We start from the raw sequence: 17,215 nt of genomic DNA, 5'->3' as shown, positions 1-17,215 counted from the left end.
TGATCATGGCTGATCTTCCACTATCCGTATCCAGTTCCTGCCTTATCCCCATAACCTTTAATTCCGCTATACTTAAGAGCCCTATCCATCTCTTTTTTGAAAGCATCCAGAGACTTGGCCTCCACAGCCTTCTGGGGCAGAGCATTCCATATATCCACCACTATCTGGATGAAAAAGTTTTTCCTCAACTCCGTTCTAAATGGCCTACCCCTAATTCTTAAACTGTGGCCTCTGGTTCTGGACTCACCCATCAGCGGGAACATGCTTCCTGCCTGCAGCATGTCCAATCCCTTAATAATCTTATATGTTTCAATAAGATCCCCTCTCAGTCTTCTAAATTCCAGAGTATACAAGCCCAGTCACTCCAATTTTTCGACATATGACAGTCCCACCATCCTGGGAATTAACCTTGTGAACCTACGCTGCATTCCCTCAATAGCAAGAATGTCCTTCCTCAAATTTGGAAACCAAAACTGCACACGTACTCCAGGTGTGGTCTCACCAGGGCCCTGTACAGCTGCAGAAGGACCTCTTTGCTCTTATACTCAATTCCCCTTGTTATGAAGGCCAGCATGTCATTAGCTTTCTTCACTGCCTGCTGTACTTGCATGCTTGCTTTCAGTGACTGATGTACAAGAACACCTAGATCTCGTTGTGCTTCCCCTTTTCCTAACTTGACTCCATTTAGATAATAATCTGCCTTCCCGTTCTTACCACCAAAGTGGATAACCTCATATTTATCCACATTAAACTGCATCTGCCCACTCACCCAGCCTGCCCAAGTCACCTTGCATTCTCATAACATCCTCCTCACATTTCACACTGCCACCCAGCTTTGTGTCATTGGCAAATTTTCTAATGTTACTTTTAATTCCCTCATCTAAATCATTAATATATATTGTAAACAGCTGCGGTCCCAGCACTGAATCCTGCAGTACCCCACTGGTCACCGCCTGCCATTCCGAAAGGGACCCGTTAATCGCTACTCTTTGTTTTCTGTCAGCCAGCCAATTTTCAATCCGTGTCAGTACTTTGCCCCCAATACCATGTGCCCTAATTTTGCCCACTAATCTCCTATGTGGGACTTATCAAAGGCTTTCTGAAAGTCCAAGTACACTACATCTACTGGCTCTTCCTTGTCCATTTTCATAGTTACATCCTCAAAAAATTCCAGAAGATTAGTCAAGCACAATTTCCCCTTCGTAAATCCATGCTGACTCCGACCAATCCTGTTACTACTATCCAGATGTGTCGTAATTTCATCTTTTATAATTGACTCCAGCATCTTTCCCACCACCGACGTCAGGCTAACCGGTCTATAATTCCCTGTTTTCTCTCTACCTCCCTTCTTGAAGAGAGGGACAACATTAGCCACCCTCCAATCCACAGGAACTGATCCTGATTCTATAGAACATTGGAAAATGATTACCAATGCATCCATGATTTCTAAAGCCACCTCCTTAAGTACCCTGGGATGCAGACCATCAGGTCCTGGAGACTTATCAGCCTTCAGACCCAACAGCCTATCCAACACCATTTCCTGCCTAATATAAATTTCCTTCAATTCATCCATTATCCTAGGTCCTTTGGCCACTATTACATCTGGGAGATTGTTTGTGTCTTCCCTAGTGAAGACAGATCCAAAGTACCTGTTCAACGTGTCTGCCATTTCCTTGTTCCCCATAATAAATTCACCCGCTTCTGTCTTCAAGGGCCCAATTTTGGTCTTAACTATTTTTTTCCTTTTAACATACCTAAAGAAGCTTTTACTATCCTCCTTTATTCCCCTTCAGCACCATTCTCTGGAGACACTGAGCAAGAGCGAGAGAGAGACACCAGTTAAGCGCAAGCACTTTCCTCCACAGTAGCAAGCGAGAGGGAGAGAGAAAGACCGGTCAAACACAGGCACCTTCCTCTGGCAGAAGTGAGCAAGAGGGAGAGGGAGCCAGTCAGTCAAATGAGGCACCTTTGTCTGGCAGCAAGTGAGAAGGAGAGAGAGACTGGTAAAACATTGGCTGATGACGCTGAACACCCACTTGCCCTCTGCTTTCATCCTCATTGACTTCGATCTTGCTCATTTTAATCAGTGAGAAACCTGAGTCTCCAGGCTGCACACTCTGCTCCAAAATTCACCAAACTCCTTCAGACACAGCAAAGTGCCGGATCACTCAATCAGTCCAAAAACAAATCATCAAAATGTAAATCACAGGTTCCAATCGCACACAGCTCAGTAGCAGAATCATATTTGAAAAAAGAAGTAATAAACGAAATAGTTTCATGAACTGTCTGACGGACGTTCCCGTTTGTCGCATTGTTCACTGGGGCTATCTTCCCTTGTAAATATACATACATTTGGGATTCTCGCACAAATGTATGTAAACATGGGAAAGTTGAATTCCTGCACAGTTAATGGCTACTGACTATGTTCTGTGGTTGACACTAGACGCTTCATTAAATCCAGTGGTGAACCACAAATCTGCTTTTACCAAACTTATGATGGAAATGCTTCCTGCAGAATCTAAAGTAGTAGAGGGGCCAGCATAGTCATCATGGTGGGCAATGAATTGGTACAGCATAGGAATTTTATCCTGTCGTCAGTTGCTGTTTCTGTGGTGTTTGCACATTGCTCTGCTTGGAACTGGGAAGGATCCTATGGTGAAATAATAAGTAAGGTTCCATGTATTTCTGTGTTTCATTTTTAGTAGTCTTTAGATGTGTGCTTGTAAGTGAGAGGCATATTCAGAAACAGTCTTATGTCCTCAAAAACAATCTTTTTGATATTTGGTAAATGCAAGGCCAAGACAGCCAGATGCCAGAGGAATGTTATGTGAGGAGCTTTAGGATATACAATAGGCAGACTTAGACAGTGCAAGAGCTTGCCAGTTAAGTCTGACATGCTTCCCAGATGAAATCTGTGCCATAGGATCCCTCCAAGCTAGGCTATATTTTATTGGGCAGATGGTGTAATGAGCTAAATAGCTCCTCTGTGCTGTATGACTCAACTTTTGTTTTTTCTCTTGTAAATTAAATTACTACAGGTATCTTTTGCTGCATTGTGGCGTGATCTCACATTGATTTGATTATTGAAAACATTATTTTTCACAGGCATATGTAGTGCTTGCACTTGTCATCTTTCTCCCATACGTTACTCAGATTACACAGTGGTGTGGAAACAAAATTAAGGGTGAGTATGTGAACTATTAAGATCATGCAAAGTCTGTTTCTGGCATTTCCAATGTGTTTATAGCTCTATAATCATATTTAGAAAGTGAAGTTTAAAGGAAATGCAACAGCAAACTGCTTTTCCATTCCTCCCATTTCTTGTCAATGTCAGTAGGTAATTAATGTAGTAATCGTGGAGAGTTTACAACTAAAATACTTACGTTCTTTTGGGAAACATAGTGTCATGGTAAGAAGTAGTATGTAAATAGTTCAAGCATAAGCCAAGGGAACACAAATTTTAGGTAAGTTTTAATGAAAACTTTGTGATTAACTACTCCGATTGCAAAAATACATTGTAACTAAAATAAAAAGGATGCAAATGTTTGTTTATGTATCTTGTTTTCCTTCCAAGGTCGAAAAGAAATACAAAGAGTGCTATTTTACACATTTCATCCAAATGAGCCGCTGAGCAAAGAGCGAGTAGAAGCTTTTAGTGATGGAGTGTATGCTATTGTTGCAACTCTTCTTATCTTAGATATATGGTGAGCTATGTATCTACACTGTGTGCATCATTAGAGTTTTTAACCACTTAACCATATTTTGCTTTCTTAGCTGGTTCTTTGCTGGTGTGTTGAGATATTATAGAAGCCTTTAATGGATTAATCACCCAAATTTAACACTGAACAGTGTTTCCTAACATTGCTAACCACAATTTCATTAGAAGTAGAAGGAAAATGGTACTGAAGTACTCTTTCTGCATTTGTTGACACCTTCCATGGGCTGGATTGCACTGAATCTGATCTGCTTACCCTGTCCACTAACCACCAACTCCACCCACCACCCCCCACCCCCCACCTCCCACCTCCCACCTCCCACCTCCCAACTCCTGTGCTTTTCCCAGAGCTGCATATACCATTTGTGGCTTTGTAATATTGTGTGACTTGGAGTCCTAGCTGCCATGTCATTCCAGAGAGGGTCATGGCGGCCACTAGACCACACGCAGTGGATACTGAAACTCAGCTTTGGAATGTCCTGGTAGCCTTTCAACATTTTACAGCTGTCAAAGGCCTTTTAAACCGCTTTTAAATATCTCTGTCAGTCACTTAAAGATAAGTCAAATAAAATTAAATAATATTTTAGAACTAAAAACAAAAAATTGTTTTAAAAAGCTCAAAACTACTAGAAAGTAAACAAAAAGTAATAAACATAAACAAATCATTTGCTTTCTTAATCAAGGTAGATCATTTTTAGTGTAATGCCAGATTATTACCAGAGCAGAATGTGAGATTCACTGGTACGTGAACAGCAGATCATCTCCAATTTCCAAGTGGTAATATTCAGGCATAGAAGTCAAATACATGCTGAGCCATGAATTTGCTCTTGCAGTGGTTCTGCAGAGAATTATTAAACATAATCTAACATAGTGATTTACTCATGCAGTATTCTGATCTGTTCAGTCAAATTTGAAGTCACTGTTTTACTTTTTTATCTGTGTTTAATAACTGATAATATTTTAATCCCTCTTTAAAATTAAAATGTAAAGTTGTTTTTTCAGAGTCATGGATTACAATAGATCATAAACAATAACAAATGTATTATTATGAGCTAAGGAACAACCATCGGAAAGTAGAGAGTTCATAGAGAATTCATAGCATTCTACTCTGTAACTGAGTCTCAGGACCCATACAAACCAAGTTCAGGAACAGCTATTACCCTTCAACCATTAGGCTTTTGAACTAAAAGGGATAACTTCACTCAACTTTATTTGCCCCATCACGGACCTGTTCCCATAACCTATGGACTCACTTTCAAGGACTCCTAGTGTCATGTTCTCAATATTTATTGCTTTTTTTGTCTTTTATATTTGCACCGTTTATTGTCTTTAGTACACTGGTTGTCTGCACTGTCGGTGTGGTCTTCCATTGATTCTATTATGGTCGTGGATTTACTGAGTATGCCCACAAGAAAATGGATCTTACCGTTGTATGTGGTGACGTGTGTTCTTTCATAATAAATTTACTTTGAACTTTGAATTATGTGATGAGTAGCAGTGTTAAATTGCCTCAGTGATTCAGGGAGGCTTTGTGACCAACTAGTCTGAGGACAAGAAAGGATAGTTAACCATTAGCAAGTATGTCATACAGGTTTAGCCAATAAAGAACAAGGGTATCTTAGGAATTAGCCATGTCTTTATTAGACATTTTTAGAGAAATCTTAGCCATGTCTTTATTAGACATTTTTAGAGAAATGTCTTTATTAGACATTTTTAGAGAAATCTTAGTTTGATCCTACAGATAGAAAGTGAACAAAGCTTCAAATGTAGAAAGAAAGAATAGAAGTAAAACCTTCTTGTGGGTACATCAAAATATTAAACATCCAACTGTTATGTAAACCAGGATCATGAAATCAAAACATACACAATTAAATTAATGAAGCTGTACAGTATTCAGTTTCCTTTTTCTGGAATTATTCTGGCCTTACTGTTTTTGGAAGTGTTCCTTGCAATTAAATCAGCATTGCCAAAACTGAGCTTTGCTATTTAACGTAGCTGAAAGGAATCTTTTACTAAAAGTGGATTAATGATTTTGAAAGGGTGGTACAATAATGAGATCTTTATAGGAGAAGAGTGATTTTTTAGTGATTACTGTTCATTTCCCAGTAGTCGTTGAAGCCAACTTTGAACAGTTGCTACTTGTGTGAAGAAGGTAATCCAATAATGTTGATTGCTTGGACATTCCAGGATTTTTGCCCAGTGAGGATAGAGGAAAAGCAAGACGTATTCAAGTTGTGATAATCAATAATGGATATTTGAGATCTAAGTGTTACCCCTACTGCTCTTGTCTGTATGGTTGTCTGAGTTTGCAGGTTTGAGAAATACCACAACAGTTAGCAGTTTACTATAAACTATTGTGTATATAGTGCTGGCTGCAGCCACAGGAAGCTTGCATGAAGTATTAAATGGAGAGGTGCTGTTCAACTTGTAGACAGCATCAGGCTCCTTGTGTGTGCTGTAGCAGCTACATCTATTCACTCAATGGAGAGTTCATGGTGGAGGAAGAAGCTGGCTCAGTTGCCACAGCATTTGAATAAGTTTGTGATGTATTGTTCACTGTCAGGGTATCGGTATTGTAGGATTCAGCAATGGTAATGCCAATGAATTTGAAGACAAGGCCAGTATTAGATGAGTCATGATTTTATAGGCTAAGCTGCTCCTCATCCTTCCACTATTAAATATAATCATGACTGACTATTTATTAAGTAGTAGTGGTGTCTAAATTATATAGTAAGGTAACTCTTTTACAAATTGTTATCTTTTAGACTCAAGTGATTTGCTCTCCACCCGCTACACATTCCAGCTTTTTAAAACACGTGAGGTTTGCGTCTCTCATTTCCCCACTGTAGATCTGTATTCACTCCCTAATGTAATCCATTCCTTTTAAAACTGTAGCAAGAAACATGCAGCTGAAGTGACTCAGTGGGTCGGGCAGCGTCTGTTGCAGCAGTGGGATAGTCAGCAGTTCTGTTGGAAACCCTGCATCAGAACTTGGTGTGTAAAGGGGAGGTAGCTAGTGAAAAGATTGACCGACAAGTGATGGATGGAGTAACACACACAAAATGTCGGAGAAACCCTTCAGCAGGACTGGAGAAGGGTTTTGGCCTGAAACATCAACTGTACTCTTTTCCGTAGATGCTGCCTGGCCTGCTGAGTTCCTCCAACATTTTGTGTATGTGTTGCTCAGAATTCCAGCATCTGCAGATTTTCTCTTCTAAGTGATAGATGGATACAGGAAAGGTGGGATTGGTGGGCAGCTGGAGCCAGATGAAGAAAGGAAGGGTGGAAATAGCAACAGAAGCTGGATGACAATTGCTACACTGCCTCTTCACCTGGATGTACCAATGGCTTGCCAGCTCCAGTTTCACTCCTCCCCTCACCTCATTATGCTGGTTATCTTCCCTTTATACACTGCCATGATGCAGAGTCTTGATCCACAACATCAACCAACCTTTGACTCCAGAAATGCTGGGCCTGACCTACTGAGTTCCTCTGGCAGCTTGTTTTTTTTTTATTTGGGATAGATCCTAGCATCTGCAGTCTCTTATGTCTCAAATTTAAAACTGTCATGATCTATAAATCAATCCATAAGCTATATATCTTCCTTTATTCCATATCTTTTCCTCAATGGAATTTCTTTAATGCTGGCCTTCTGAACCATCTCTTCCTTCCGTGATGGCAGAGCTTTTAGCTACGTCGATGTTCTCTTTCCAGCTTGATCTCTAAGTTTGTTTATTTTGCTACCTTTCACATTATCTTTAAAAATTGGCTCATAACATAGTATTTTGTGAATAAGTCATGTGTTAGCTTTCTAATCGATCCACTTTTCAGATCTACATTTCTACTTCTTTCTTTTCTGGCTTTTCTTAATTTCATTGGCAAGAAAGTTTTTTTTATGATAAATGCAGAGTCAATTCATGTATTAGCTAAAGTGATGGTCATGGCACTATTGGACTGAGTTTTCTTGTAACATTATTGGCACATTGTTATTTCAGTGAGGACAATGTTCCTGATTCTAAAGAAGTTGCAGAAAAGTTCCATGGTAAACTCTTCGAGGCACTTAGTGAGTATGGTCCGGAATTTTTAGCATATTTTGGTTCATTTGTGACAGTTGGCCTTCTTTGGTTTGTGCATCATTCACTCTTTCTCTACATCACTAAGACAACAAGACTAATGGGCCTTCTGAATACTCTCTCTCTCGCTTTCATTGGTGGACTTCCATTGGCCTTTAGGCTCACTCATGAATTTGCTGCCAAGTCACACAATGAAATTGAGGCAATTCAAATTAATTGTGTTATAATTTTTCTTGCAAGTCTTTTTCAATTTGCAATATGGATTGTAGCACTTTACAATGAGAAGGAAACCTTGCATCGCCATATCCGTTATGGGGGCAAAGAGCATACATTTATGTTTGCCAAGCTTTCACTTTATCCTTCTATTGCATTTGTTACATTCTGCTTGACATATATTTTAAGTAGATTTAGCACACAAATTTTTCATTTGATGCAAATTGTTGTTCCCTTTGCATTTGTTCTTTTACGAATCATTGTCCGAATTACTCTAATTGTTGTGAAATGGTTATTTAATCAATTAAAACCAAGGACATCAGTGTTGAAAGAGGAAGAAGAGTGTGCTGTCTCTGTGAGTGAGGGATGAGAAAAGCATAGTTGCAGTGCATACAACATGGAAATGTTGATTGGGTTGAAAATGCTCTTAAACATATTTGAACTTTGTAATAATTTTCCTCGTTATTTTGTTCACAAAACATCTTAATATCTCAAAACTCATAAAGTGAAACTTTAAAACTGAAATGTCATCGTATAACATAGTTATGTGGCAACATAGGTGATAAAAAATGTTGTAAAATTACATTCCTTGTATATCCAAATAATGTTATTTATTTTGTACCTAATTTTTGTCTAAATATTTTACATGCACCATTTTGTGTGTAAAAAAAGATTTGAATAATTCAGCAATGGCGTAGTTTCAGTGTTATTATTACAATAACAATGTTTCAGTACAATTTTCAATTTTCTGTATTAATTCAAGTTTCATTTTTGTCCTTTTTCTTAACATGAAACACAATTTTCATTTTTTTTATATTGCATTTTTCTAAAATAACTACAGTGTTATCTCAGTGACAATTTTACTGTATGTAAGTCGGTAATACTGAAGAAGTAAGTTGCTTTAACAATTGATATGTTTTTAAGTATAGAACATTCCAGATTGACTCCTTAACTCTGTGACAATAATTTTCTGAAATAACAGATTTATGTTCCACAGATAAGTCCTTCAATCTTCATGCCTGTTCACAGAATCTATTACCTTTTAAATGATCACCTCCAACAGCATAACTGATTATGTTGTTGTAGCAGTTATTATAAAATAAGTTATAGCATGAAGTAATATTTTTGAATAAGCTGGGAAAAATCATTGTACAGTGGAATGAAATTATGTAAAATCCTGCAGTACCTTTTAACCTTTGTCTTAAAAGTCTTCAAATTTATCAGTTGTTAAATTGTCATCTTATTCTATGTCCATGCTGAACTTTTGTAGTGTTTATTGTCAAATGCTGATTGTTCTGGATCTGGAAATTTAAGACTGCAATATCAATGTAAGTGAACAATTATGGCTTTAAATAAATTATGCTCATCATATAGTGTTGTTTTCATTTCCTTCAAAAGTAATTGGATATAGTTCTTTATTGAGATTGTCATATGAGATGGCGTACAGAGAGGAGGTGGAAGAGATCGGGGCCTGGCGCCAGGCAAATAACCTGTTCCTCAATGTCAACAAGATAAAGGAGATGGTTATCGATGTCAGGAGAACTCACACCACTCACACTCTTCTTTACATTAGCAGCACAGCAGTAGAAACCTCTCTTGCCAAGGCACACATCGTACAACCTCTCATAGTTCCCACCCAATCAGGAAGACTCATCTATGCCTCTACTTTCTGAGGAGGCTAAAGAGAGCTGCAAAATGCACATCTATACTCTCATCCTTCTACAGATGCACAGTAGAGAGCATCCCAGCATGCTGCATCACTGTAAGGTACGGAAAATGCCCTGCGACAGACAGAAAGGCTCTACAATAGGTAATCAAAACTGCCCCAGTGCTTCATAGGCACCAGGCTATCCGCCATCATATTCAGAAAGGTGCCAGGAAAAGGCCAGTAACATAATGAAGGATCCCACCCATCCTGCTCATGAACTGTTTGGCCTACTTCCGTCAGGAAGGAGGCTTGGTAGCATCCACGCCAAGAGCACCAGACTCGGAAAAAAGTCACTTCCCCAAGCAGCAAGCCTGATCAACAGCTCCAGCTACTAACCCCTCCACACTGCCCATTACCTCTACTTTATCATTTCCTGTCAGTCACCTTATGTAGGGACACTCCTATACCTAGCATACGATCGATCTAGCTATATAAGTTATATATTTATTTTTATTGTGTTTTTTTATTATGGTGTTCTTTGTTCTTTGTGGGTTTTTTTGTTGCTCCTGATCCAATGCAGCACAATTAAAAACGCTAGCATGGACGCTATCCTTAATTCCTTAATAGGGTAAGCACAGTTGAAGTTGGTGCTGGGCTTCCTACTTGAATTGCTACATTTCCCAATGTAAAGGTAGCTGGAATGGAATTGTACTTGATTCTAGACCATATCTTTGATGTTACAGCTGAGATATTGTCAGGGCAGAGTCTTGGTTGTTTCTATGCATCATCCACTTTTTCAGATGATCCACTCTTATTAGGCAAGTTGGCTGAACGGTAACACCAGTAGTGATAGAGGCTAAAGTGAATTTACAATTGATACTTTTAGTTGAAGATGGTTGCCAATGCTTCAGCCTTGTTTTTGCATGAAATGTTGTTACTTTGCAATAGTAATTTAAAGCAAATGATTGACCGATGTTTGAAGTGTTAACTCAACACTAAAAAAACAGCAGTGGCAATTTGTTACGTGGCTTGACATGAAGAAGGTTTGTGCAAGTCCTTCCACTTCCAGCCATTTTTTGCCTCTCCAAGCCTGAATGCTTGAATCCACGGTGAGTGAAATAGTTTGGAATTGTCTTGCTGCTTATTTCTCGCCAACATATCAGTGACAAAAATCACTGTGTTTTGAACACACACACACACAGGCACCTGATGCTGTTTAAAAAGGGATCTCTCTAAGCATGGAGTAGTGTCTAATGAGCATCCAAGTGCACGTGACTGACACTAGTTAGAATCTAGCAACTCTCTCCTGCCCTGCACCGAATAAGTGACATAGAGTCCCAAATAAATGAAGGGAATCCTGGCTATTTTCTCAATTTAGTTTTTGTTCTTAAATGGCTGCCCTGATTAACCGATAGCCCAATTAACTGTATCCATTGTATTAAATTTGGCCTCATTAATAATGCTATATTAGCTCAAATTATTGTATACAAAAAATTAGACCATAAGAGATAGAAGCAGAATTAGGCCATTTGTCCCATCGAGTCTGTTCTACCATTTCATCACCCCATTCTCTCCCTGACAAATCAAGAACCTATCAACCTCTGCCTTAAGTATGCCCAATGACCTGAACACCACGGCTACCTTTGGCAATGAATTCCACAGATTCATTACTCTCAGGCTAAAGAAATTCCTCCTCATCTCTGTTCCAAATCTGAGCCCCTCTAATCTGAGGCTGTGCCCTCTGGTCCTAGACTCCCTCTCTATGGGAAATATCCTCTCCACATCTACTCTATCTACGTCTTTCAATGTTTAATAGGTTTCAGGGAGATCCTCCCCTCATTCTTCTAAATACCAAGGAGTACAGGCACAGAACCATCAAACTCTCCTCTGTGATAATCCTTTCTTACCCAAAACATTCTCGTGAACCTCCTCTGAACCCTTTCCAATGTCAGCATATCTTTTCTTAGATAACTGCTCACAATACTCCAAAGGCCTCACCAGTGCCTTGTGAAGCCTCAGCATTATTTTTGTATTTTCGTCCTCTCAAAACGAATGTTAACATTCCATTTACCTTACACGAGGAATTCTGCAGATGCATTTACCTTCTTCACCACTGACTGCATGAGGACTCCCAAGTCCCTTTGAACCTCAGATTTTTGAATTGTCTCTCCATATTGAAAACAGACTATACTTTTATTTCCGCAAACACGAGGAAATCTGCAGATGCTGGAATTTGAAACAACACACATAAAAGTTGCTGGTGAACGCAGCAGGCCAGGCAGCATCTATTGGAAGAGGTACAGTCGACGTTTCGGTTTTATTTCTTCTACACTTCCCTACACTGTATTCCATCTACCACTTCTTTGCTCATTCTCCTAATCTGTCTTAAGTCCTTCTGCAGTTTCTGCTTCAACATTATCTACCCCTCATCCTTTCTTCATCTAATCAACAAATTTGACCACAAAACCATCAATTCCATCATTCAAATCATTAACATATAATGTAAAAAGAAGCAGTCCCAACACCGATCCCTATGGAACACCACTAATCACTGGCAGCCAATCAAAAAAGACTCCCTATATTCCCACTCTTTGCTTCCTGCCAGTTAGCCAATCTTCTATCCATGCTAATATCTTTCTTGTAATACATGGGCTCTTATCTTGTTAAGCAGCCTCAGGTGCAGCAGCTTGTCAAAGGTCTTCTGAAAATCAAAGTACACAGAGCCCACCAATTCTCCTTTGTCTATGCTGCTTGTTGTTTCCCCAAAGAATTCCAACAGATTTGTAGGCCTTCCTTCAAGGAAACCATGCTAACTTTGGCCTATTTTATCATGTGCCTCTAGGTACCCTTAGACCTCATCCTTACCAATCAATTCCACCATCTTCCAAACCACTGAGGTCAGGCTAACTGGCATATATATTTTTTTTCTTCTGCCTCCCTCCCTTAAAGAGTGGAGTGACATTTTTAATTCTCCAATCCCCTGAAACATAGAACATAGAATAGTACAACACATTACAGGCCCTTCGGCCCACAATGTTGCGACAACCCTTAAACCCTGCCTCCCATATAACCCCCCACCTTAAATTCCTCCATATACCTGTCTAGTAGTGTCTTAAGCTTCACTAGTGTATCTGCCTCCACCACTGGCTCAGGCAGTGCATCCCACGCACCAACCACTCTCTGAGTAAAAAACCTTCCTCTAATATCCCCCTTGAACTTCCCACCCCTTACCTTCAAGCCATGTCCTCTTGTATTGAGCAGTGGTGCCCTGAGGAAGAGGCGCTGGTTAAGCACTCTATCTGTTCCTCTTAATATCTTGTACACCTCTATCATGTCTCTTCTCAGCCTCCTCCTCTCCAAAGAGTAAAGCCCTAGCTCCCTTAACCCTGATCGTAATCCATACTCTCTAAGCCAGGCAGCAATCTGGTAAATCTCCTCTGTACCCTTTCCAATGCTTCCACATCCTTCCTATGGTGAGGCGATCAGAACTGGACACAGTACTCCAAGTGTGGCCTAACCAGAGTTTTATAGAGCTGCAACATTACATTGCGACTCTTAAACTCTATCCCTCACTTATGAAAGCTAACACCCCATAAGCTTTCGTAACTTTGGCGTTTGGCTCACAAATCAAGAAACTGTGCCAGAATCCTGTGATTCTTGGAAGATCATTACTAGTACCTCCACAATCTCTTCAGTTACTGCTTTCGGAACCGTGTGGTGTAGTACATCTAGTCCAGTGAATTATTTTCTGCCCCTGACTGTCTCGAACTTCTAGCATACTGCTTGTGTCTTCTACAGTGAAGACAGATGCAAAATACTAATTTAGTTCATTCGCCATTTCCACGTCCCCCATTGCTATTGCTCCAGTGTCATTTTTCAGTGGTCCAATATTTACGCTCTTCTCTCTTTTACTCTTTATATATCCAAAAGAGGTTTGATATCCTCTTTGATATTACTGGCTAACATACCTTCACATTTCATCTTTTCCTCCTTATGGCTTATTTAGTTGCCTTCCATTGGTTTTTAAAGGCTTCCCAATCCTCTAACTTTGCACTAATTTTTGTTCTATTATATGCCCTCTATTTTGCTTTTATGTTGTTTTTGAATGCCACATCTTTGGGATGTATCTATCCTGCACCTTCCGAATTGCTCCCAGAAACTTCAGCCATTGCTGCTGTGCCGTTATCCCTACTAGTGCCCCTTTCCAATCAACTTTGGCCAGCTCCTCTCTCATGCCTCTATAATCTCCTTTACTCTACTGTAATACTGATGCATCTGACTTTAGCTTCTGCATCTCAATTTGCAGGGTGAAGACTATCATTTTATGATCACTATGGGGCCCTTTACCATAATCTCCTATTCAAATCCGGTTAATTACACAACACCCAATCCAGAATATCCTTTCCCCTGGTGGGCTCAACCGCAAGCTTTTCTAAAAAGCCATCTCGTAGGCATTCAACAAATTCTCTTTCTTGGGATCGAGGTACCAACCTGATTTTCCCAATCTACCTGCATATTGAAATCTCCGTGACTATCCTAATTTTGCCCTTTGACGTGTTTTCTATCTCCCATTGTATTTTGTAGCCCACATCCTGGCTACTGTTTGGAGGCATGTATATCATATCATGGTTGGGAAAAGGGTAAGGGAGAGGGGAGGGAGTGGGGAAACACCAGAGGGTCATTATGCAATGATCAATAAACCAACTGTTTGGAAACAAATGATGTTGCCTGGCTTCTCAGGACTGGATGTGTCTGCACCCACATCACCCTTCCGCTCCTGGCACTTCACAGTGTCAGCTGTACCACTGATGCCCTGATGCGTTAATCAACATTTATGCATACTGCAAGGCAGGCAGCGCAATTCTAGCCATGAAAGCTACCCCTCTCCCAGGTGAGCAGCCACCGTCTGTAGCAGCAGACGTGAGAAGGACTCTGCAGAGAGTCAACCCCCAGTACAACGGCTGGACCAGATAACATCCCAGGATGAGTACCCAGGGAGTGTGCACACTAGCTCGCTAACATCTTCATGGACAACTTCAGCACTTCACTCATCCAGGCTGCTGTCCCCGCATGCTTCAAATCAGCCACAATCATCCCCGTACCAAAGAACTCCACACCTTCAGGAGAGTTCAAACTAGAATCTCTTGGGGAGAATTTAAACTGAATTGCTGGAGGGTGGGAACCGAACTGAAGAGACGGAGGAAGGGGCGTTTGGCTCACAAATCAAGAAAGCTTGTAGACAGTGTGAGAGGCAGGTGATAGAGAAGAGATACACTCAGACTGATGGTCTGAGATGTGTCTATTTTAATGCAAGGAGTACCATGAAGAAAGTGGATGACCATAGCGTGTGGATCAGTACATGGAGCTATGATGTTATGGCCATTACAGAGACTTGAATGGCTCAGGGACAGGAATGGCTACTTAGAGTGCCAGGCTTTAGATGTTTCAGAAACGACAGGGAGGGAGGCAAAAGAGGTGGGGGTGTGGCACTGCTGATCAGTGATAGTGTCATGGCTGCAGAAAAGGAGAAAGTCATGGAGGGATTGTCTACTGAGTCTCTGTGGGTGGAAGTTAGAAACAGGAAGGGGTCAATAACTCTACCAGGTGGTTTTTATAGACCACCCAGTAGTAACAAGGACATTGAGGAGCAGATAGGGAGACAGATTCTGGAAAGATGCAATAATAACAGCGTTGTCAATGTGGGAGATTTTCATTTCCCCAATATTGATAGGCATCTCCCTGGAGCAAAGGGTTTAGATGAGGTGGAGTTTGTTAGGTGTGTTCAGGAAGGTTTCCTGACACAATATGTAGATAAGCCTACAAGAGGAGACGCTGTACTTGATCTGGTATTGGGAATTGAACCCGGTCAGTTGTCAGGTCTCTCAGTGGGAGAGCATTTTGGAGGTAGTGATCACAATTCTATCTTCTTTACCATAGCATTGGAGAGGGATAGGAACAGACAAGTTAGGAAAGCATTTAATTGGAGTAAGGGGAAATATGAAGCTATCATGCAGGAACTTGGAAGCATAAATTGGGAACAGATGTTCTCAGGGAAATGAACAGCAGAAATGTGGTAAATTTCAGGGGATATTTGCTTGGTGTTCTGCAGGGAAAGGATGGTAGGATACAGGAACCATGGTGTACAAAGGCTGTTGAAAATCTAGTCAAGAAGAAAAGAAAAGCTTATGAAAGGTGCAAAAAACTAGGTAATGATAGAGATCTAGGAAATTATAAGGCTAGCAGGAAGGAGCTTAAGAATGAAATTAGGAGAGCCAGAGGGGGCCATGAGAAGGCCTGGCAAGCAGGATTAAGGAAAACCCCAAGGCATTCTACAAGTATGTGAAGAGCAAGAGTATAAGACGTGAGAGAATAGGACCAGTCAAGTGTGACAGTGGAAAAGTGTGCATGGAACCGGAAGAGATAGCAAAAGTACTTAATGAATTCTTTGCTTCAGTATTCACTAAGGAAAAGGATCTTGGCAATTGTAGGGATGACTTATAGTGGACTGAAAAGCTTGACTATATAGACATTAAGAAAGAGGATGTGCTGGAGCTTTTGGAAAGCATCAAGTTGGATAAGTCACCGAGACCAGGCTACTGTGGGAGGCAAGGGAGGAGATTGCTGAGCCTCTAGCAAAGATCTTTGCATCATCAATTGGGACAGGAGAGGTTTCAGAGGATTGGAGGGTTGCAGATGTTGTTCCCTTATTCAAGAAAGGGAGTAGAGATAGCCCATGAAATTATAGACCATTGAGTCTTACTTTAGCAGTTGGTAAGTTGGTGGAAAAGATCCTGAGAGGCAGGGTTTATGAACATTTGGAGAGGCGTAATATAATTCGGAAGTCAGCATTGCTTTGCCAAAGACAGGTCATGCTTTACCAGCCTGACTGAATTTTTTGAGGTGTCACGTGACCAGCAACAATGAATATAGAATTGAGTCAGGTTTTAAAAACAAACATAAACATTTATTAAACTCAGCTCAACAATAGCGAAAAGTAGTTAAACGACTAACTTAACCGGAATTTAACTGCTATACGGCAACTCTAGAACAGTTCTTAAAGTGGTAAATTCAAACACTGTCTTTAAATAGTAAATCTGATAGTCCAAGTGATTTACACAGTCAATAAGCAGAGACTTCTTTGGAAACAGATTTCTTCGAAGACATGACGTTACTGCTGATCCCGTCCAAAGGATTCACGACGAAGGAAATAAAATGGCTTAAAGGAACTGACCTTTTCCTGGCGAATGAACATTGCAAAAACCTTCCTGATATTACAGGAGTTATCTCAGATGTAGGTCACTATTTCTGAATGAAGATTCAATAAGGTCAACCCTTTATGAAACCGCCGAACGACACCAACTTTATTCAATCCTTCAAGTTCCCGTACTTTAGTAAGATCTTCACTCTCCAATACTAGACTTACAATAGAAAGTAAAACTCCACTTTAAAACGAAACTGCATCATGAGACGAATACGCAGCATAACGGAGTAACTGATGAATTAAACAACAAATCAACTGCGTAACTACAGGGGTTTCCGGTTATATACCTGTTGAGAACATGCCAT

The 17,215-nt window shown here is 40.3% G+C and overlaps 1 protein-coding gene across 2 annotated transcripts in view; it reads left to right on the top strand.

Annotated features, from left to right (window-relative positions):
* Window positions 1-9,360, top strand: part of tmem175 (transmembrane protein 175) — a 31,827-nt gene extending 22,467 nt beyond the window's left edge. For both annotated transcript variants that reach the window (XM_072251898.1, XM_072251897.1), the window contains 3 exons: window positions 3,106-3,184; window positions 3,575-3,704; window positions 7,711-9,360. In XM_072251898.1, coding sequence (XP_072107999.1) covers window positions 3,106-3,184; window positions 3,575-3,704; window positions 7,711-8,371 — 870 coding nt within the window. In that variant the 3' untranslated portion in view covers window positions 8,372-9,360. The remainder of the gene's footprint in view (window positions 1-3,105; window positions 3,185-3,574; window positions 3,705-7,710) is intronic.
* Window positions 9,361-17,215: the final 7,855 nt, after the last annotated feature.

The sequence above is a fragment of the Mobula birostris genome, chromosome 3 (genome assembly GCF_030028105.1).
Source record: "Mobula birostris isolate sMobBir1 chromosome 3, sMobBir1.hap1, whole genome shotgun sequence".
Classification (NCBI taxonomy): Eukaryota; Metazoa; Chordata; class Chondrichthyes; order Myliobatiformes; family Myliobatidae; genus Mobula; species Mobula birostris.
Note: the sequence above shows the minus strand (reverse complement) of the source record. Positions and strands in the feature narration are given on the sequence as shown.